General features: G+C 42.9%; 1 protein-coding gene and 1 long non-coding RNA gene across 10 annotated transcripts in view; one reads left to right on the top strand and one right to left on the bottom strand.

Moving 5' to 3' along the window:
• Window positions 1-8,667, top strand: part of LOC147433583 (uncharacterized) — a 123,135-nt gene extending 114,468 nt beyond the window's left edge. For 4 of the 8 annotated variants that reach the window (XR_015185280.1, XR_015185281.1, XR_015185278.1 and 1 more), the window contains 3 exons: window positions 5,886-6,064; window positions 6,151-6,209; window positions 7,649-8,099. This is a non-coding gene — a long non-coding RNA (uncharacterized LOC147433583). The other 4 variants (XR_015185277.1, XR_015185276.1, XR_015185279.1 and 1 more) reach the window with 4 other exon arrangements.
• The window catches only part of LOC147433582 (187-kDa microtubule-associated protein AIR9-like), a 135,706-nt gene extending 113,939 nt beyond the window's left edge, over window positions 1-21,767 (bottom strand). Inside the window, exons 1-15 of one of the 2 annotated variants that reach the window (XM_086490255.1) lie at window positions 21,050-21,767; window positions 19,956-20,971; window positions 19,780-19,851; window positions 18,245-18,310; window positions 18,083-18,154; window positions 17,857-17,922; window positions 17,405-17,467; window positions 17,219-17,284; window positions 16,998-17,097; window positions 8,562-8,663; window positions 7,516-7,748; window positions 7,326-7,440; window positions 6,770-6,890; window positions 6,517-6,692; window positions 6,294-6,429 (exon numbers count right to left, since the gene is read on the bottom strand). In XM_086490255.1, coding sequence (XP_086346381.1) covers window positions 6,294-6,429; window positions 6,517-6,692; window positions 6,770-6,890; window positions 7,326-7,440; window positions 7,516-7,748; window positions 8,562-8,663; window positions 16,998-17,097; window positions 17,219-17,284; window positions 17,405-17,467; window positions 17,857-17,922; window positions 18,083-18,154; window positions 18,245-18,310; window positions 19,780-19,851; window positions 19,956-20,971; window positions 21,050-21,479 — 2,834 coding nt within the window. In that variant the 5' untranslated portion in view covers window positions 21,480-21,767. Of the gene's footprint in view, window positions 1-6,293; window positions 6,430-6,516; window positions 6,693-6,769; window positions 6,891-7,325; window positions 7,441-7,515; window positions 7,749-8,561; window positions 8,664-16,997; window positions 17,098-17,218; window positions 17,285-17,404; window positions 17,468-17,856; window positions 17,923-18,082; window positions 18,155-18,244; window positions 18,311-19,779; window positions 19,852-19,955 lie in introns of both variants that reach the window. The other variant, XM_086490254.1, reaches the window with a different exon arrangement.
• Between the last annotated feature and the right edge of the window lie 706 nt (window positions 21,768-22,473).

Genomic DNA, 22,473 nt, shown 5'->3' with positions numbered 1-22,473 from the left:
CGCTGATTGAGGTGGCAGGCCGTATGTATCGCGGCGATTTACTGACAGCAGTACGGACACTCCGCGTTTTGCGCTACCAGCTTTTGAGAGATTACTGGTTTTGAGTTTGAGAAGCTTTTGGGGCTCTCATTTTGGCACTTCTTGTAAGAATAAATAAGCCCAAGGGCCTCACTCTGCAGGGCATCTAGACGCAAAGACTGAGAGTGAGCACCCGCGGGCTCAGTTGTACTTTGCACACAGATTGGAGCGCCAATCTTTGGGGCCAATACCTCTTGGCACGGAAATACGCCGGGTCATGTCGTCTCTCTCTTTTGTTCTCTTAGTTAAATTGAAGTAAATCTTTGATGTATCGTGGTAGAATCTTGACTTGGGGTGTCCAAGTTTGTTACAAAAGCAAAGCCCCAAAAGCAGTAAACTCAAAAGAAAACTGTCACAAGATGGGCACCACGTGCCAGTAGAAAAGAACAAACGGAACAGACTTTTAGCACTTCAAAAAATAACAGTTGAACTGAAAGAGAGAGACGACACGCGACACAGAGTGGCGGAATACCACCCCAGAGAGTAGTGGCCCCAAATTTTGGCACCCCTTTCGGCATTTCTTTATATTGCATCAACTCGGTACAAGCCGGTACTCCAGACTCTGCACCTTCTCCAGGAAGCATGCCAGAGAATGAGCTCTTAGCACATATTTAAAGGCCCTAGGCCCCAAAAGCAGTTTACAATGAAAAGCCTTCAAACTCAAAAGCATCTGGTCCAAAAGCAATGCCAAAAAGCTGTCAGCATAATTTACCGAAATCTGTATAGCTACCACGTCATCAGGCAGTGCAAAACGCGGAAATCTATACAACCTGCCACGTCGCAACTTTCGGGTTTCCGTACAACAGCCACGTCATCAATTGCTCCGCCTTTTCTGTGTGTGTGTGGACCTTGCTTTATTTTAATCCTTTATGTCACTTGGGACCCCATGGGACGGGGTCCCCATAAGTTGGTAGGACTTCTTCTTCTGTTACTTGTTCTTCTTAGGGTTTAGGCCCCTCGGCCGACATCGGCAAGTTGGCTCCATTCTTCAGGGCTTTGACACGTCAGCAGTTTGTGACATAAACTGTCCCAAAAGCATGTGGTTCCAAAATCTGCCAGAAAAAGCAATCAACACAAATTACGGAATTCCATACAGTTGGCCGTGTCAACATGCTGTCAGCGCAGATCACGAAAATCCATATTGTCTGCCATGTCAGCATGTTAGCGCAGATTCTACCTGTTCGTGCAGCCTGCTACCACGTCAGCACCCCTCTATCAGGCAATACTCCCACGTCATCAATTTGTGACACTGCCTCCTCGACAAGGGCATCGGTAGTCGAATCAAAGCCATGGCGCCACTGTCAAAAATGAGCTCTAGTTGCTCCGATGGCCAGGGGGCTCATCGCAATGACCTTGGACGCCATCTCGGAAGTCTCAAACTCAATTTGATAGTAGCTGTGCCCGAGAAGCATAGTAACAGGGAATAGTCGTTTTTAGGTCTCTGTTCCGCGTTCCCATTCTAAGTTCCCATTTCGAACCCCCGTTCCGTGTTTCAAACGTGAGTGCCCGTAACAGGGAATGGCATTTTGTAGTTGTTGCCGTTCCGCGTTCCCCGTTCCGGTTTCCCGTTCCTGGTAACTATGCCGAGAAGCTGAACGTCGATGATCTTTTCCACCTCTGCTACAAGGCGGGCCTCGAGGAGATCACGCACCTCCCCTCTGCTAGGTTTCATTGTGGAATATAGTTTGCATCTCAGATTTTGCAGGTACTAAGATGTTAATGTAATGGTTGAAGGTGGTCCGAAATCCAGTGAAGATTAGGATTTGTGCCATTGTCTCGTGCTTGTTTCCCATTCTGGTGTGACATGATTTTGTTGTCTTCGGTGCAATTGGCAATGGTATGTCTACATGGAATTGGTGTCTTCTAGATCCTGTATTTTGTCTGTTTTGCAGGCGTAATTGAGGGAGTTCTTTTAATGGGGGCGGGGGGGGGGGAGGGGCTCACAACTTGGTGATGTGCAACCCATCAAGAGAGAAGAGCAAAGTAGATACTGATCAAAGCAAAGCCAAGCTGAACCTGAAGGCCAGCTAGTACCTTATGGCCTAGGATTCTTCAGGAAGATGACATGGAGGGCATACAAACATGTGACATGCCACTGTATGTCGCTGTTGACATCGTAGGTTGTGTGCTAGACCTTCTTTTTTACCAGTTTTTTGAAAGCATCAATGTCACAAAGTGATGACATGGCATGCTAGTAATGGCCTGGAAGAGGAGTAGAGAGAGCTGAAGCTGGATCGAATAAGTAGTCCCAAGTCTAGCACCACCACCTGCAAATCATGCCATGCTTCAAGGGTGCTGACCTGGCAGAACGTGTGGATGTAGCTGATGGGACATCGACCTGCTTTTGGCACCAGTTACTTAACATTGACCTTTTGTGTTTGGAGCATCAATTGTTGACAACAATCGACTTTGTGCTTTTGTACTAGTAAAAAAAACTGCAATTTTTTAAGTCGTTTTGACGTTTAAAGTCTCACATCCATGAGAGTGGATCACTTTTAGACCCGTGCCTACAAAAGAATGGCCAGGTGTGCCATTATAGCATGGATCGGTCGAGTGGATTGTGACTTTATCAAAGGGAGAGCGTGGCTCTCCCAGTTGGAAATTGTGACATTGGTCTTTATGAAATAAAGAAATATCATGAAGGGGCACCTAGTGGAAGGGCCAATGCTACTGGGAGTGGAACTCCACCACTCAGTGTCTCTTATCCACTGTGTAGTGTGGTTTTCTCTCTTTTCGAGTGTTTGTTGTTTCGGTTGAGTTTGGCATTGTTGCAATCTTTGTAGCGCCTTATCAAGGTGACTTGCCGGCTACAGAGATATCAAAGCTCAGGTCATTGTTCTTCTTAGGTCGAGAACTGCAACAATCGGCTATGGATGTAGCACCTTCTCATTTTCAAGGAGAAGAGGAAGAGAATTAACCGTATGCAGAAAGAGAGATTGTGGCAACAGAAGACTTTTGATGCAATTGAAGGAGTGGAAGGGGATGCTAGGGGAAAGCAGTTACAGACTGAGCAAGGGGTACTGCGGCCTGCCATGGTCAAAGCATGTGAGAAAAGCAATGGTCGATATGTTTTTGGGAGTCTACAGAGTGTCTGACCCAGGAGGAAGATAAGAGAGCAGAAATCAAAAAAGCAAAGAAATCCAAGGCATGAATAGATTCAATGTCTTGGAAAATATGGTTAAAGGGATAAGTAAAATCTCTTGGTTTGTGCAAGTAGAAGAGTTGCAATTGGGAAGAACTTTAGAAAGGTACAAATCAGAAATTGGACATAGAAAGTCTATTGATGAGAGCAACAGATACAAGTAAATGATGATTCAGGTAGTGCGGTACTTGATTTGATGGATTCATAGAGAGATCTTCTAGACCACCATTCATAGGAGGTGTGGAGGTCTTAAAAGATTTGGATTGAGGAGGGTGACATGGCAAATAGTCCTCTGTGGCGAAAGATCATCTCTTGGAATTTACAAATGTGAGGAGCTTCTCTTTGTAGAGCTCTCGGGTACTCAGCAATCGACTCTGGTGCAGTGTCTATTGCATAAGGGGAGCAACTCCACTAGCCATAACCGATCGACATGGATTGGAAAGGGAAGTTTATGGTTCTGTATTTTTAGAATAATCATAGACATTGTGGCTGACAATAGTCAGCCTAGAAACTTTTATGCATGGTTGCAACAAAGGATGTTTACTCTTGCAAATGTGTGTTTGTTCAAGAGTGAGGTGAACTGTCTGCAACCCTTTTTCCCTATTCATCGATAGGCATGATACTGATGATGAACATGATGAATTTCTTGCATTTTGACATTTGTTAAGGTTAGTGAGACCTAGATGTGATGGCTAAATGATTCATTGAAATGACAATTTGTGTCTGAGGTCTTGACAGGGACAAAAATGTGAATGTGACTTACGACAGTGATCCTAGTGCATCGAGATTTATGGTTGGATGAGACGACTGGATTCTCATGCTAGTGGAGAGTCGACATGGCACGGCGTAGTTCCACGCCTAGATGCACTGGCCCTAAAGACTGGCATCCCTTCTCGGTATTTCTTTATTATTATGCTTCCAAAGGTACAATGTTCGAGGGTCCTCCTCCTCTCAGCGCCCCCAAGCTAATTTGAGTAGAAGTGAGGCCCGAGGCACACTTATAAAGGCCCTTGGCCTAACTCAAAAGCAGGTTACATGAAAAGCTTCACTTCTAAAAGTTGTAGAACCAAAAACTAGCGTCCCAAACAGCCTAGCATAAATGACAGAAATCTGTACAGCCTGCCACGCAATTCACGGAAATCCATACAGCCTTCCACATCAGCACCCTTTACAATATTTGAGGTTCTTGCTTTATATTAAAAAGGTTTAGGCCCCTCGGCCGGGTTTTGTAAGTTGGGAGGGTTAGGTTTTTTAACCCTAACCCGCTTTGGGCCACTCAGCCAAATTCTGCACGTTGGTGATATCTTCTGCTTCCTTTTGAGAAGGTTTAGGCCCTTCGGCTGGGTTCTATCATTTAGGCCATGCCATGTCATCACTTTGTGACAAGACTTGTTGCTAGAAGTGGTTATGTTGCTAAGCTAACTTTTCAATTTTCGTTAATAAAAAATTCTTAGTTATATTTTAATGTGCTCTATCCCCTAGGCCATGCCATGTCATCACTTTGTGACAAGATTTGTCTTTTCATCGAAACCACTTGCTAGAAGTGGTTGTTGTTACTAAACTAGCTTTTCAATTTTTGTTAATAAAAAAATCTAAGTTATATTTTAATGTGTGCACATTTGAACAGTTAGTTAGTTAGTGGATCCACATGAAGGGAATATTTTGGATGCGTCATTAAGGGAATGACATAGAGCATCGTAGATAGAATATGAGCCATCATAGAACAGGTATTTCTCGTGTGGCATTTCCAAGGAAATGATCAAAGCGCTGCCTACAAAGGGTACTTCGATGCGTCACATCGATGTGAATACGACCATCCAAAACGGGCCTTTCCGGTGCGTCACAAGATGGGTGACGGAGAGCATCACTAAGGAAATTTATTTGTAAAGTTCAGTAAGGAAGTGACCAAGTATTAGCATTTCTGGTGCGTCACAAGGTGGGTGATGGGAGCACCGGTCAGGAATGTTGCATGGTCTAAGAGGATTTCGAACTAAGTGACGCACGCTAAGGGCGAAGCACATGAGCGAATATGGTTCTCAAAAAGCTTTTCGGAAAAGCAAGTTGCTTTTTAGTAATTATCAGGAAAGCAAGTGCTTTTCCATAGTAGACTCTATGTCAGCATAGCACATGTGCATAGAATTGCATCCGGGGACCCCTCCAATGTGTGCGCGTGAGCATTCATCTTAAATGTCAGATTTCATAAGGTTTTGCATAAAGTTCAAAAAGTCAAACTGATAAGTGGGCAGTCATCTGCCAAGAAAAGCAGCCCAAACTTGGGGCGCCCCAAAAAGTAACCCCCTCCCTTAAATTCAGCAGTCGATCCCTTTATCTCTCTTCCAATTTTTGGCTCTGGGAAGCAGCCCCTCCCCCCTCCTTGCATCTATTCTGGTCGAATCTCCTTTCGCTCTCTAGGCGCCCTGTTGCCCACTTTATTCCTGGGAAAAAGCAATCGCAACTCCTCTACTCCAGAGGGCTGCCAGCCCCTATAAAAGCAGCCCTCCCCCTATCAGATTCCCCAATCGAAGAAGCCAGCTCTATGGACTTTCCTTTGCAAAGAACTACGAGATCATGTGAGGCTTTTACATCCAAGATAAATCTTCATCCACAGTCCGAGTCACATGATGTTTTCTTGTAAGATTTGCTTCACCCTTGCTGTATTTTTCAGGTTCCCTCTCTCATGTGAAGAGTAGCAGCTTCAGGCTTTGCTATAGGGAGTCCGAGACAGAGTCCAAGTCATACCCTCAGATCGAGTAGGATTCTCCAAGTAGAGAGCTTTTACTCTCAAGATCCAGTCAAGGAGAGGATTCTCTCCAGCTGCATCAAGATCAACATTCGAGACGGAGTGTGGGTATCAAGCCTCACTTTCCGGTTCATGTGCTTGTATTCTTTCTTCTCCATATATAATTTTTTTTGTCTTATGATCATCTTAGGTTCGGTGGCCTTGAGGTATTTCAGTGGACTGGTTTTGAGACAACAGGCGGACAAAAAGGTATCTAGGAAATTTTGGGTTTAAACTTCAATATAAGCCCACATAAAATCTGTGAAAAACGTTTCTTTATACATAAAAACTCACCCAGAGTCTTCAACTTCCTGAAACCATTCAAACTTGCTCAAGCCTTCCTTGCCTCCAAAGTACTGCCCAACACCTCTGATTGTGTTCCCCTCAACCATGTCTCCAATGACTCGCAAATCACCAACTGATGGAAGCCCTGATAGCAGCAATAACTTTGCAGCAATAGTAAGGATGCAAAACAAATCTGGAGTGACATTAAAAAAAACACATACACACACTTTACCCGCTTGTATTACTTCCGTAGTGGCAAAACAAGGATCTCCCTTTATTCCCTCTTTAGTGAGAGGAGTATACATAAGGATAAGCTTAGCCCCTACATCATCAAGTGACAAGAGGTACTCCAAATCTTCTGCTCCAGGCACCATTCTTGGACTGCTACTTTCATCATGTCTTAACCAGCTATATCAAAAAACAAAACAATCTTATTGATAATTGATTGACATAATCAAACCCATTCTGCGTTACAAAGATTGTACCTCACAATGCCTTTAGTAGCACTGCCACCACACCAAGCTACTTCTACTTCACCCGCTATCACATTTCCCTCCCTGAAATCTCCATTTATAATAAGCCTGGTGACCTTAGGACAACCACTACCTGCCAGGCATATTAACACGACTTATTTCTTGCAAAAAACTTCTACTACTAGACACCTATTAGTATGCTACCGTTTACTATACAGAAAATATAAATTCAATGTCACAGTTCATAATGTGCAGATCAACATTCATACGTTTGCAGTCAAAACTGTTTGGGTTTGCTACGCTGCTCGTCATCGTTGATTGAATATGATAAAAGTTACATGGTCAACAGATATTACCCTGCGTATGCGCATAATTAGAATGAAAGTGTGGTATTGCAGTATGGCCCTATATTTATTGAAGCTATACTACGGCCACATCGTCTTGTTTACTCTTTATGTAAAAGTGACATGCTGAGTATTAAATTATTTGATTGCCCTTGCATAACCAAGTTGATTTTATTTTTCAAAATTAAGTGAGCTCTAGCTTAAACTCAAGCATTGAGAACTACCTGGTAAGACAGGAAAAGAAACGGCAAATGTTGGAGCATACTTCACGTCTTCAAAAGCAAGAGCACATTCTACCTTCAAACAGTGACCTATATCCCTATGGTTTGGCCAATATATCTGTCAATGTCATGTAAAGTTAGCTAGTGAAGGATTAATCATTGATGAAACAAGCACTTTCATGGTGAAACTTACTTCTTTGTTAGCCCCTTCAATTGCAACAAAGTCTGAAGGTGTTTTTCCTCCAATAAACCACTGATACTGAACTTTTAACTCCAAATTTTCAAACTCGTCACTTTTGCTTCTGAAAATGAACTGGCATTTGCAGGGATACTCCTCAAAAGGCTGCTCAATGAAGGCTTGTTCAAAAGTATACCCTGGTGGAATCCTATCAGCCCACTGCTCCTCAAGGAACTTCATACTCGAGACTGCCAAATAAAGCCATAAGCAGACATGTCAAGCTTAAAACAAAAAATTTCCTTATTGATTGACCGATGTCAGTAAAAAGTAAAACATCTCAGTCTAGAAGATAAAAAATATTACAAAAAACGAAGCAACAGAGTTATGAGCATGCATGATTGTTCTTTATGTGCCATTGCAAATGTTTTGCACGTGCTTTGTGTGTGATTGCATGCATGCGTGCGTGTGTGCATGCCACCCATCAATATCTTTGTGTACTGCCAGGTATTCCTTGAGATAAACCCTGGAATTCTCCTTTGGCATACACTTTGACATGCAGCACATTTTATTACAAACCTTAAATTCATTCTTTGATTGTTTTTAGCTCTCCAGATATGGTGGATAGACACATAACAGCATTTCTGGGGTTCCCAAGCATAATATAACATTTCGGAATGAAAATGTGTGTGTGCATGCAAGCGCAGGCGCTTGTGTGCAAGTATGCAGTGTAAGCTATGCAGTACGGGAAAATGGGTGAGCTTGATGATTGTCTAACTCAGGTATCCAACGTTTCTAAGTGTTAGTATTGGCATGAATGTCATCGCAGTGAAGTTCATGTTCCACTGACAATAGGATGGGGGTTCTGTATTTCATATAAAAGGGGGGTCTCCATGTGCAATGCCTGAGTGCAATCAAGCTCATACTTGTTTGCACTGCCAGACTCTTGAAAGTGGGATTGATAAAATTGCTGCCTCATGTTCGAGAATGGGCAGTCCTTGTCAACATCTCTAACCAAATTTTTTTGTAATCAGGAAAACTTGCAATCATTTTGTATCTCTCACCAAAGGCTTCCTCAACACTGCAGAACTCCCAGCCATCTCGTATACATAGTCCTGTGTGAGGTGGATACATGCAAGCAAGCTCTTGTTCTTCCATAGTAAGATCTGTCACAACAAATAATAAGAAACCAGTCAAATCAGGCCAGTGATATCGAGTTATAAGCCCTAAAATGCTTCAATTTTAGTTACCAAAGAGACCAAAATTAGGTGAGATCAATACTAGCAACTTGCAGCAATATTTTTAAGAGACAGGACTAATCAGAGAACATTAAACCAGCCCAGCTGCATACACAAACTTACCTCAACGCGGAGTACGTTTTAATTGCTTCAGCTCAAAGAGAGAGCATGGAATATCAATCACAATAGAAACTAGAGAAGGGGATGGGAGAAAATAGCAACTCCAGCAGCATCACTCATCTTGCTGTGCTAAGCTTACGCAGTATCTGTGTCACATTTCTCTAAATGGTGCAATCCTCCACTCTTAGCAGAATTCAGAGCATCCCCTTTATCATCCCGAAATTTACCTAATCAAAATCCAGGTTCTCCCACCGTGCTGATCGCACGTAGAGCATAAGCTTTTACATATAATACTGCAAATTCTCCCATTCATGTTCACTATCCATACAACACGTCAACCTCTACAAGTACATTCTCCAGTGGTATGTGACAACCGCCTCAACGGCCTGGAAATCGATGACAATCACTCTCTATCCATTTGACCATTTAAAACCTTACCTTTTCTGAGATTGACAACAAGAAAGAAGCACATATGTTAAGAGGAGGGCAACACCCGTTCGTGGAATTCTCAAACTGATCGCTGGAGCATTCGCTGAGTTCTTTTCTAGGCAAACTTGGTTTTTTGCAAGCAGTTGTGAATCTTATGCCTATTAGAAAAGAAGATTGATCTCAAATCTATCCAAACACATCAAACAGAACCAATAGTCTTTTTGCGGTCTTCACCCTCTCAGATCTCCTAACTCACACACAACTCTATCAGATACAACAGGTGGAAAATTTATCCTTGTATTGTGTCATGAGCATACAAGAGGAATATCATCTCTATCAGTACTATGAGGAGAGTTCTCTCCATCCAACTCTGTAGGAGAAAAAGGTGGTACTGAGAGCATTTAAGAAGATGGAATCCATGTGTTTATAAACCTGTGCCTCTCAGATGCCCAAAAAGTGCAGATCCTAAAAGGCAAGTACAATACTATGATACAAAACAAGCTCATACGCTAAAACCTGTGAATGATGATACAAACTAAGTCCCAAGGGCAAGTCCTCGACTAAAACGTAATTCAACCCTCGACAGAAAAATGAAAGAGACCAAGGAAAAAAAACTCTGGTAAAGAGTCAAAAGTGCCCTGGCCACTTACAAAGGAGAGAGGGACTTCTGAGAGATAGGCAACCTGAGCCAACTGCGTAATATGCTCAACAATCCCAATGTTAAGGATAGTAAAAGGGTGAGAACTGCTTAAGGAAAGAGTTGTCCACAATCTGAGCCAAGAGCCTCCAATTAGAGTCAATTGCCACCGCTGAACAGCTGATGACAAGGATGAGGGCGAAGAAGCTGGAGGGAGAAACCAAGAACTTTACCATCAATGTCCAAATGGGGAAATACAAAAGTCTTTGAGCCTATACAACCCAGGAGAATCCTCAACTTGGAAAGGCCACTCCCACTTGCTCAAGGTGGCCAATGAAACAATATAGGTAGAGCATAGCTCAACTAGGATGACAGAAGAGCGAACCTGGTACAGCCTTGGAAGGAGAGGTGACGCCAGAGACTTGGTGAAGAGAAGAACTCCCCCCCCCACCCCAGCACACACACATACAAACCCACCCTCCCCTTCAGTGTTCTAGGAGCAATACAGGCATGACAAGGAGATTTGTGCATAACTTTGATAAAGCTCTAAACCATTCATCAAGTCTCCATAAATGAGAGATAGACCAAGTGAGTGGAAGAAAGGAGCGATGCTAGCTAAAAGTAGAGAAAAGTAAGCATGCAGGCCTAAGTTAGCATATTCTCTCTCTCTTCGGAAGCAAGTAGCATCAAAACTCAGCCTATGCTCTCTCTATGAGAAGTGCGGGGCTTCAGCAAGTGGCTATGGAGTGCTTACAATGCTCCTGAAACCCTCGTAGGGCTCTATACACTGCTTGAACCGGTTCTTACTATTACTCGGCAGCGAATCTATTGCAACACCGCCTGGAATAGGCTTGGACACTCCAAGCGAGAAATCAATAGCAACACACAAACAGAAACTTCAAAATCACTGAATTTTGAGAGAGAGAGAGAGAGAGAGAGAGAGAGAGAGAGAGAGAGAGAGAGAGAGAGAGAATAAGAAGAAGAAGAAGAGGATTTTAACGTCATAGGAAACTATCCCACGAGACCTCAAAGATCTATCTGACGAGAGTTGAACTCAAGACCTGTTATGAGAGAGAGAGAGAGAGAGAGAGAGAGAGAGAGAGAGAGAGAGAGAGAGACACGGCACGGGGGAGTTCCGCACCTAGAAGCACTCGCCCCAAAGATTGGCGCCCCAATCGGTATTTCTTTATTATTGATCACAACGAGGTACAACTCCCGAGGGTCCTTTGCTCTCAGACTATGCATTCAAATCCTCTGCAGAGTGAGGCCCCAAGGGCTCTTATAAACAGTACAAGGGATGCCCAAAAGCAGAGCCCCGAAAGCATCACGTTCAAAAGGAATTTCACCCAAAAGCTCTCGTCTCTCATGCTAGCGCCAAAAGCTGCCAACGTAAATCGCGTCGCAATTCGCAGGCGTCCGTACAACCTGCCACGTCAGCAATCAATGTGAATTTCGGATTTCCGTACAGCCTGCCACGTCAGCTATCCCACACAAAATTAGTCCTTGCTTTATTCTTGTGTCCCCTGGGCCCCATCGCACGGGACCCCATAAGTTGGAACAACTTACCAATAAGAATTAGTCAATCGAGACATTTGTGGAGATCTGGGATAGATCTAGATGTGATTGCTAGATACGTTGCCGATTGATCATGATCTAATATCTCTATGGACGTAGTGATGTGAATGTCCAGTGACTGTCGTCTTTGTGCAAGTGTTGGATATGTGTTGTCTAGTGCGTCAGTGATTAGAGTCAATGTCCCTACTGAACTCGTTTCTGGCTTATGTTTGATTTTGCAGGCGTAATCGAGGGCAATTACAATTCTTTCAAGAGGGGGCTATGTCACAAAGTGATGACGTGGCATGACCACAAGGACGAACACTCATGTTCATCTCATCTCTTTGGAATCACAAGACCGACTACTGCAATCATTTCGTCTTTCAAACATGCACTCAAACACTAGTCACATAAGAGAGCACAAGTATATCAAATTCATTTCGGGAATTCCCACTTCGAAGTACTTCTTTCGTAAAGCCATCCAACAAAATAGTGTCAGCACCATCAGTATCCCTGAAATCCAAAGAAAGGCAATGACTTTATTCCATCTAGGTAATATATGACAAAGGAGCGGAGTATCTCCCCTCTTGTGCAGTCCCATCTTCACCAGATTCAACTCACTCATCTCCGAAAACTCTTGGAATAGTCGAAGCTAGACCAAAAGTGTCAAGGTAAAGTTCCAAATCTGAGGAGTATCTGCTAGGTCCTCCTCCTCCATCCACTTCGTATCCAATGCCGGATACTTCTTGAATAAGAACCGCCGTTCACTTTCCTTTCACTTTCCTTTCCATGTGAGCCAGTATCTCCTCGTTCTCTTCCACTTCAGGTTGCTCCTCAGGCTCCCTGTCTATTGGTGCCTCACCTAAATTCTCCGATCTACCAGTTGATTCCCTTTTTCCTTTCTTTCCTTGTGCCCTGGGACCTGTGGGTAGCTAGCCTCCCATGTCCCAATATTGGCACATCAGTCTCAATCATCGGAACCCTGCGACTCACTATCATCTGATCCCCTTTCTTCTCCGGAATCCTCTGATAAACTTGCATGGTTCCCTTACTTCATCAGATTCCTCGGATGTGCTACTATCTGATTCTCCAGAATCCTGGGCTGTCATCCGGTTCCCCTGATTCATTCGCTTCACTAGCAGACTCTTGCCCTGTTGAGGTGGATACTATCCTATCCGTAGGATAAGTCAATGAGCCGGCATGCATTCCAAATCGTTGCTTAGCATGTCCCATCAGTCTCTGAATAGAGTCAGACTCCTGGTTTAGACAATAATCTCGAATCTCTTTTGGTAATCCACAGGAAAACCGCTCAATCTGGTCACTGTCAGAAGAGGATGAGCTCTCCTCCTCTGAACTGCTAGATGGCCTTCCATGCCTTCTAGACTTTTTCAAAAATCTGCTTTTTCTCCGCTTCTTCCGCCTTTTCTCATCCTCTCTGGAACTAGAGGACGACGAACTGTCAGAACTCCCTGAAGACGAAGAAAAATCTGAGTCATCCTCGAAACGAGCACGCTTCTTGAATCTGCTTGCCACCTCGAAACTTGACTTCCGGCCCATATAACCGGAGAAATCCATCGATTTCCTCTTCTTTCGAGAGTGTGTCAAGCCTTCCAGTATCTCGTTCATCTTCTGGTCAGCAGCTCTTCCTGCGAGTACAGCTTCCTGCACTCGTCTGTCCTTTCAGCTTTCCTTCCCACCTGAGAAGAGAATCAATGGCTTCACGTCATCTCGAGTGAATCTCATCAATCGGGTAATCCTTCAGGTGTTTTGCAAATCTAGGGTCTCTGGAGTACTTGATCAATCTTTTCACATATAGTCAACCTGCAGTTGACGCTTGTACTCCGCTCTGGCAAACTTTTCCGCCGAAAATTTGCCCAAATCTTTATTCTTTTCTTCAATTCCCGCGCCAGATTTCAACTTTTCTTTGCTTGGCTTGCACCCCTTTCGGTATTTCTTATTATTGATCACAACGAGGTACAACTCCCGAGGGTCCTCTGCCCTCAGACTCTGCGTCCAAATGCTCTACAGAGTGAGACCCAAAGGGCTCGTATAAACAGTACAAGGGATGCCTAAAAGCAGAGCCCCAAAAGCATCACCCAAAAGCTATGGTCTCTCATGCTAGCGCCAAAAGCTGCCAGCGTAAATCGCGCGGCAATTCGCAGGCGTCTGTACAGCCTGCCACGTCGACAATCAACGTGAATTTCAGATTTCCGAATAGCCAACCACGTCAGCAGTCCCACACAAAATTAGTCATTGCTTTATTCTTGAGTCCCCTGGGCCCCATCGGACAGAACCTCATAAGTTGCAACAACTTATGACATTTATATGACACCTCCACAAGTACATTTATCTGACACTTCCACTAGAGTTCGTCCGAGTGGTCATGCCACATCATCACTTTGTGACACCGCCCAAGAAGAGCGCTTCTTTGTTATTGCCTCTCTCTCTCTCTCTCTCTCTCTCTCTCTCTCTCTCTCTCTCTCTCTCTCTCTCTCTTTGGGGGAGCAAGTAGCAGTGCTCCTGAAGCCCTCATAAGGCTCTATACATTGCCCGAACCTATTTTTATACTAGGTAGCAAATCTATTGCAGCACTGTGAACAAGAGGATAATGATGCTTCTTCATTATGTCTGAATACTCACTAATTATGGCCTAATTTAGCAGATTTCTCAGGGAGCAAATAGCACCAAAAATCAGCCTATGCTCTCTCTGTGAGAGTGCAAGGATTGAGCAAGTGGCTATGGAGTGCTTACTGTGCTCCTGAAGCCGTTGGAGGGCTCTAGACCCTGCCCAAACCTATTCTTACTGTCACGTGGCAGAAAATCTATTGCAACACCATGAAGATGGTGGTATTAAACGCTTCTTTATTATGGCCAAATACTCATTAATTATGTTCTTATCTTCCACATCTTCCCTCTCTCTTTGTGCACTTTTACTCTTTCCATGTAATCTGTGACAAGTTTTAGGGTTAGGGTTTTTGCATCAAGGTCATAGACACAACTGATCATTAAGTTCATTTGGCTAGCCACAAACTCTCTCGCTCTAGAAAGGTGGTCCATGCCAATCTCTTTGTCAAAGCTAGAATCCTTTCTACCGCGCATTAACTTTCTCCCTCTAGATTCTCTCATCTCTCCAAAAAGCACTAATTTTTCTCTCAACCTAAATTTTTTATTCTCTCTACTACAGACTCTCTCTAGTATTTGCTGATTTTCTCTCTAGAACAATGCAAATTTTTTCTTCCTAAGAACGAGTTTTTCTCTCTAAACCGAATTTTAAAATAGCATAAAAAAAGCGCTTTTTCTCTCTTTTAAAATTTTGCCAGCGCCAAAAAAAAAAGTAGAGGGCAGGGGGAAGGAAGGGGGGGGGGGAAGTTTTTGGGCCCTACTTTTTGGGCGGGACCTACTATTGTTGCAAGTCCTCTGGGCCGGAGCGGGATGCCCCTTTACATAGTCGGTGGCCATGAATTGCCACTGTAAGCGCCCCCTAATTCTTTATTGATTAGACTCTTCTGGTACAAAAAGTTGGAGGGCTGAATATATGCTCATGCAGTCACGCGATCGCAATCTGCAGAATCTGTGTGCGCAATTGATGCTTGGAGGGTTTCTTTTATAGGCATCTTCTTTCTCTCTCCTTTCACTCTCTTTTCCAGTTCAGTTGTTTCAAGTTGTTTAAAGTGATGAACAGCACAAACAAATTGTAGTTGTCTTTGTGTTTCTGCCGAATCCCTCACCTGAAGTGATTACATAATTGGATGCCTTTGAGGGTGAGTCTAGGATTATAGAAATTAGTAGCACTCAAGCCTTCACAATCCGGATGTGACTAATCAAGGCTCTACAACTAGAGTGTTGTATTATTTATGTAACTATGTTCATCATCTAGATTCTAATGAACAATTCCTTTTGAGACAAGGGTGGCCTCAAAAAATTGTCACAAAATGTTGACGTATCAAGCCACTGAAGACCCGAGCTAACATGCAGATCCCAGCCAGCAGAAGAAGTTTTACCAACTTACAAGTCCTCACCGAGTGGGCCTAATTTCTGTCCAATGGGACCCAAGTTTCTTAAGGCAAATAATAAAGTAAAGCAGGACCCACAGACACACACACAAACTATTGTGCAGCCAATTGATGATGTGGCAGGGCTGTACGGGCGTTCCATCAAACATGCTGACAGGTTGTACCGATGCCGCGTTTTGCGCTGATAGGTTCTAGGCTAGGAGATTAGAAACTGTTTTAGAGGCCAAAAACCATCTAGAGGGAGACAATCAGCACTCTCTACAGAGAGAATAGAGAATCTAGAGAGAGAAAATCAGTGCAGAGGATTTTGGCGCTAACTCAGAGTTTGGTACAAACCACCTTTCTAGAGAGAACCTGACCAGCCAGATGGCCACAATGGCCAATTGCGTCTTTGATGTGGACGGAAACGCTCGAAGACACACAAAGAACTCCCCACTTGCACTCCAACCTAATACACTAGGAAGCCAGGCGATCAAACTTAAACTACTACTTATGGTTCTACACCTCATGAGGCTCCAAAGCTTGGCTAATCAGACATGTTGTATGAGACACTTCGAGCCACTGGAAGGACTATGGTTTTCTTTGTAGGCGACAAGCTATAATTGTACAAAAACTTGTACGTTGTGCTTGTATGGACTCCTTACAGTCGAAGTCTTTTGCAAAAGATGTCACTAGCTCTGTGCTCTCAGCAATAGGACATTCCATCGAACAACTGGACCTTTGCAATATGCGAATCAAAATAAGCATTTGAAATGGTGAGAGACACTGCAATTGAGAAAAACTATTCAAAAGGGAAGAAAAATCCGGAACAGAGTTGAAAGCTCGAAATTAAAATTTGAAAATTGAGGTAAATGCTCGAAGATGCATTTTCTTTAAAGCTACCAATCATAAGAAGTCTCTAATTGAATGTACTTTCATAATTTGGAAGGGGCGACTTTTCGGGCAAGGGTATCAGCAAAGAGAATTAGTAAGCCCTGCAGAGTCTGATTCCACACCCTTGTGTAGGTTTGTATGAGATAGGGTGGTTGAGCACTTCTACAAAGCACAACCTTGTCACATACACATTAGAGGTTCTCACTGAAGAGGAGGGCATGCTCAGAAAAGACAACCTGTCAGGTCTGGTGGATAATCCACGCATTGAGATGGACGCGGACTTGCATAGTATCTAGTGGCACTCTTTTTGAGAGCCTGTCAATATTCATAAGTTGGATTGGTGCTACCCACGCCATGCATGCATTAGCAACCCTGCCCACCCCTTTTCAACCCCGCTGTGTTTGGCAGAGCTGCGTCCTACCTCTGCCTTTGAGAGCCGTCTTTAGAAAGAAGACAATAGGGTCCACTTTACAGATGATAAGAGGTTAAATTGCTGATGCAATCTTTAACCCCACTCTGCCTGCATGCGAAAGTGCCCGAAATCTCTCATCAATGCTTGTACTTTTGTGTACTTCGAATATCAATTCAATATATGTTTTCTTCGAGATTAGTAAAAGGTTATGTGATCTTCTTTACCTGAATTGTTGAATCTTTTAAGATACGGTCCAGCCAATATTATTGCAACTGCTTGAACATGCTGTGTATCTGATATTGGATTCTCTTCAAGCCGCAAATGCTGTCAAATAAAACATCATACATGGCAAGAAACTCACAAATTTAGCCTTAAGAAGTGCAAACTACCTATTACACATTGTCAGTCATTTATTAAGCATAGAAACCAAATGTCCTTCAAGTACCTCCAAAGAAGGAAATTGAGGAAAGCCTTTGAATGTTGAAATTTTGTTTTTGCTTGCCGCTAGGACCTTAAATGTAAACCACAACCATGTTTTCAGAAGAATGAAACTACTCAAAAGAAGGTATAAGGGATATAGGAGACAGGTCAAAGGAGGTGCACAACACATCAAAATCTACTAATATCGTACCTGCAGCTTGGGCTGTGGGACCATTGTCAAGTCTTTCAACTTGTTCTGGGCAACTGACAGAAACTGTCAGAGAAAACCACATTAGAGTGAAACTTTACTGCATGAGGCATTGCCTTAACTCTTCTGAAAGCTTCATCGCACCATAATTGACAAGCAGCATTACTTAAGAATAAAATTTCTGTGAATCACAAGTGCACTATTTGACCCTGTGGTCCAGCTAAGGGACTGCACCACTAAAGCACTCAAAATGACTCTATTATCATCATCATGTCTCTAAGAAAAGGACCCAGAAAGCGTTAATCTTCTTGTCCAATCTGGACAAAACCTTGCACCATCATGTGGGTGATCTTTTTAACCGAGTGTAAAAATCTTGCGGCACAACAATTACAACTTTAAACCAACAAACAACATAAATGTTGAGCACAGATATGTAGATTGATTGGCAGACTGACCTCTAAATTTGGCAGCTGTGGCAGGCTAACCAATGATATCAACTGATTTCCTGCCAGGTAAAGTTGCTGCAAAAGGAAAAAGGAGTTCATGAATCCCTTTCTCAGAATTTGATTCAGTGCAGATGCCACGTGATGCCCAAGCCAAAAGAAACACTTTGCACTTCGGATTTCTTTTGTTGTAGGCTTCACTAAATCTAAGACTATATTTTGACACAGGTGTCTTAACCTGAAGAGCTTTGCAGCTCGCCAAAGGGTGCAGCCCAAGTCCCTTGAATTCATTAAAACTGAGGTCTAGAACCTGTGACAACTTTCATTTGTCATTATCGAGAACAATTGACAAAAAAAAGGGAAGAGAAGAGACACCATCTATCAAAATACTATAACTTGCCTTCACTCGCCGTAGAATTTCGATTCCAGCTAAGTGAGAAAGCTTATTGTCCCTGAGATATACAAACTGTACAAGCAATCACATATATTAATTTATTGATTTTATAACAAAATGAAGTACAAAACCAAAAAAAAGGAAAAGGCCCTTGAAGGTACCATGACAAGCTTTGTCTAGAAAATAATGAGTACTCTTCCATACTTGAAAGACTTCACTTGGAAAGAGGCAATAATGGCAAAACTCAGTACTGTAGAATACCTATCTGCTAGTAACTCTGCAGATTCTAAACTATCTGGAGGCGCTTTATGATGACCATACATCACAATTTAAAGAAAATGATATATGTTAAAATGTTGCCAAAATAACTTGGGCAAAAGTTAAAATGCATTCCTAATTCATTTGCTCACTATCTCTTGCTTGTTAATTTGTTCTTTACCTACACTGCATACAATCTAGGTTAGAAACTCCACAATTTCTTCTCATATGATTTAAAATGGTTGTATTTAAACTGTATGAAACATATGATAATCTTTCACGCCTTCCACCACGATATCTTCTTTAACAGCTGCATCTTGAAGCGGATGTAGCTGGATTATATCTCTAGAAAGGCATAACATGCTGAATACATTTTAACAGCTACCACCACATAATCTCCACAAAATGTTGCATCCTGAAGGACAGTTGGCTTGAATGCTTATCTAATCAAGAGAGTTCAGACCAGATAATTCATCATTCAAATACTACTTCTGATAGACCTTTCTGGAACATATCATCATCTCTCTCAAACCGATGATTTATTTTCCAAAGACTGGCACATAACAAGGGAAGGTTTGGGACTATCATGTGATGTTCATTCACGAGAAAAGAAGGGTAGTACAGATTTCCTAATTTATGACATGAGACTTCTGAACAAAGAGAAAAGACAGACCCTTGCGAGGATCTACAATTAAGTGCTACTAATGACACAAAGTTCCAGTTGTTTCCAAGAAAGACAACATGACAGTACCCTTATCCTACTTGTCCTTGATCAAAACTAGAATATATTGTAGTTGAATACCCAAAGCTTTTCGAATGAACCAAGGGAGAGTCAGGCTAGCCCAGCTGTGAAACAGATGGGCTCTCCATGAGCTCACTGAGGCAAGAAACATTCCAAATATCATTGGGCTCTCCATGAGCTCACTGAGGCAAGAAACATTCTGAATATCATAATATCGATAAGTTGCTTTGCATTTGGATGCACTCAGCTATAAAAAGGTCAAACAAGAGCTACATTCAAATTTGTACTCATCATTATCTCCCACCTAAAACATGACATCTGAGAAAATTAAGTTTCTAGAGAGAAAAATATCTTGAATCCTTGAAACTTTCAATGCTTGATATCTTGAACCCTTGAACCCTTTTTTCGAGGTTAGAAAGAATGTGAACCTTCTTCACCTACATGAAAAGCTCAAAGCAATCTAAACTTTCACAATAATCAGCCCATACCATATCTACCAATGAAGATATGCGGATTTGTCGAGATTAAGTCCGTGACATACCTCCAACTTTGCTGTCAAATTCACCAAATTGCAGTCCAGGCTCTTAACTTTTTGGCCACGTAAGTCCAATCTCTAAAACAGGAATGCAACAAATCAACTCTAGAGGCTCTATTACACCAGGAACTTGAAGCCAGGGGTTGGAGAACCACACAAGCAACAAGATAAAGCACACTTACCACTTCCTCTCTTGCTTTGGCATTGACTAAAGGAAGAGCCATAAATCGTGCAAAAGCAGCTGAAGTTAGAGCTTGAGAAATCGGAGCGCTTGTTGGAGTAGACACAACATTCAACGATGCAGGCTTCAAGGGTGGCCTACAATTTGGTGTGGGTGGGCTTTCCCCACTGGGGAGTGCATCTGCCTTTGTGGAATGCATCGCATTCTTCTTAAGGGAGGCAGCAGGTAAAGGCTTGGTTGGTTTCTTAGGAGATGTTTTAAGAAGCTCTGATGTTGCCGAAACAGATCTAAGCAAGGACGGTTTTCGGGAAGCAAGGCATGGCAAACTTTTTGCGAGGCTCGGATGGGACAGTGGTAGCTTCACACCTGTTGAGAAGGAGGCATTTGCATATGCTTTCCAAATGCGAATGCTATCAGTACTCTTTCCACGTGCATTGGCAAATGAGGATGTCTTCTTCAGCGAAGCTTGGTCTGTATTATGCTGATAATGATGCTCATGCTTTTTAGAAGGTATGGATACTTTGTAGCCAGACTTTGTAGCAGAATCAGCAAGTTGTGCAGGCATGTCTTTCTTTTTGGTAGAAGAAGAGAGCAGCTCCTTTTTAGACACATCCTTGGAGTCAAATATCTCACTTTGATACTGCTGAGGTGAGATGTCCGGATTTGTATTTGGCAAAATGCAAGCTTCACAGTCATTCGTAAGTTCTCCAATTCTATCTTCATGAGTACTGGCAACCACCACATCCATGCCGCATGCCTCCCCATTGGGGCCAACGTTTTCACCATTCATTGCATTATCCTTTTCACTTATAAAGTCTAGCGCATGGTTATGAGCTTGTTTCTCATCTCCCACACCACAATACACACAATCTTCAGCACACACTACATGTACATTAGTGTTGTGAATATCATTGTTGTTACATTTTACAGGCTCCAAGACACCGCAGTCTTCTATGACCTTCATACATGTCGCATACTGGAAAGGTGGGTCATGTAAAGAACTTTCTTTACAATGGCCTGCAATAGAACCTAGATTAGCATGTCCATGCACGGCGTCATTCCCATGCAGATTACACACAGCATCTGAAACCTTACCTTGGCAGCTAGGTTCATAAGGACACTGGCCAATAAGGTCACATAATGCACTCTCATTGTGATTGCATGCCACATACTCCATGCAGTGACTGCATGCGGCCTTACTTTTGTCACCACCACACTGAGCAGAAAATTCCGAGACAAGGATATTTTGGGCTATGTTATTACCATTAATTACCACACCATGACTGACATAGCCATGTGGAGGATCACCAACATATTCATTGCAGAACAAGGGCTGCGGTGAGACCGCATGCTCTTCAGCGTGCATCTCATCGCATGTGAACTCAGTAGAGCTAGTATCTTCGAATAAGAAAGAATGGTCATCATCATCATAATTGCAAGAGAGCAGAGCATCATCAACGCACGACACTTGATGGGTATGGAAAGAAATGCAATGGCTGTGGGTGCGATTCACAGGTTTTTCCATATCTGCTGACTCTTCTTCTCTGGTGAAAAACAGAGCAGCTTCCTGTGCAGAGCGAGAGGACTGCAACTCTTATAATAATCTTGCTCACCGCTGGGGGAAGGGGGGGTCAGGGAGGGGTGAAGGGTCCCTGTTGAGAGAGGCCCGGCTATGTCGGGCGCCCCTGCCCCTAGGGCCACGATGACAACGAGCTGCAGGCAGCTCGCCATGACGCCCACAAAGGTGACGCTGTTATTTTACCCACAAAACGCCATCGCACAGTGCTCGAGTCGAGATTTCACCACTTGAGAGAGAGAGAGAGAGAGAGTATCTATCTCTAGAGATCAACAATCTCTCAAGTCTCTCTCTAGAGAAAGCATTGATATTTCTCTCTCTCTCCCTCTCTCTTTCTCTCACCCCCAAAATTGAAAGCATTGATATTTCTCTCTCTCTCCCTCTCTCTTTCTCTCACCCCCAAAATTGACTAATTTGGACTATCATTGCTTTTGATTACACTATAATCTTGGCATCATTGCAAAAGTAGGTATCACTTCCCTTAATGCAAATGAATTGACTAGCTAGATAGAGACTAACCAGTGGCTTAATCTTCATCTTAAGAGCAATACACAAATCTTTAAGCTATGCAGTTTCTTTTTATTCTTTTTGCAATTAACAAGTCATTACTTATGAACAATTCATGAGTTACAAGAGCGACGGATGAGCTTGCTGAAAATTGCAATGCAACGGTAACTCGGATTTTCAGTTACGCTCCGTGCCGTAAAAGACCTTCACAACCCTTAAGAATCATTCTCGTTGCGGGTTTTGCCATCAGTGTCTTTGAACTTGTATCTTTCACATATTTGCATATGCAAATGTGTATATGCATGCACGTGCGCAAATTCACATACAATCACTATGCATACAACTATGCAAAATGGCCACCTTAACTACAAACGTGTTAACATCAATTTAAATAACAAGCAACTCAACCCATGACCTTCAATCATCCTTTATACTA

Source organism: Adiantum capillus-veneris, chromosome 19 (genome assembly GCF_014529385.1).
Source record: "Adiantum capillus-veneris isolate H3 chromosome 19, ASM1452938v2, whole genome shotgun sequence".
NCBI classification, from domain to species: Eukaryota; Viridiplantae; Streptophyta; class Polypodiopsida; order Polypodiales; family Pteridaceae; genus Adiantum; species Adiantum capillus-veneris.
This window is presented reverse-complemented; position numbering and strand designations above follow the sequence as displayed.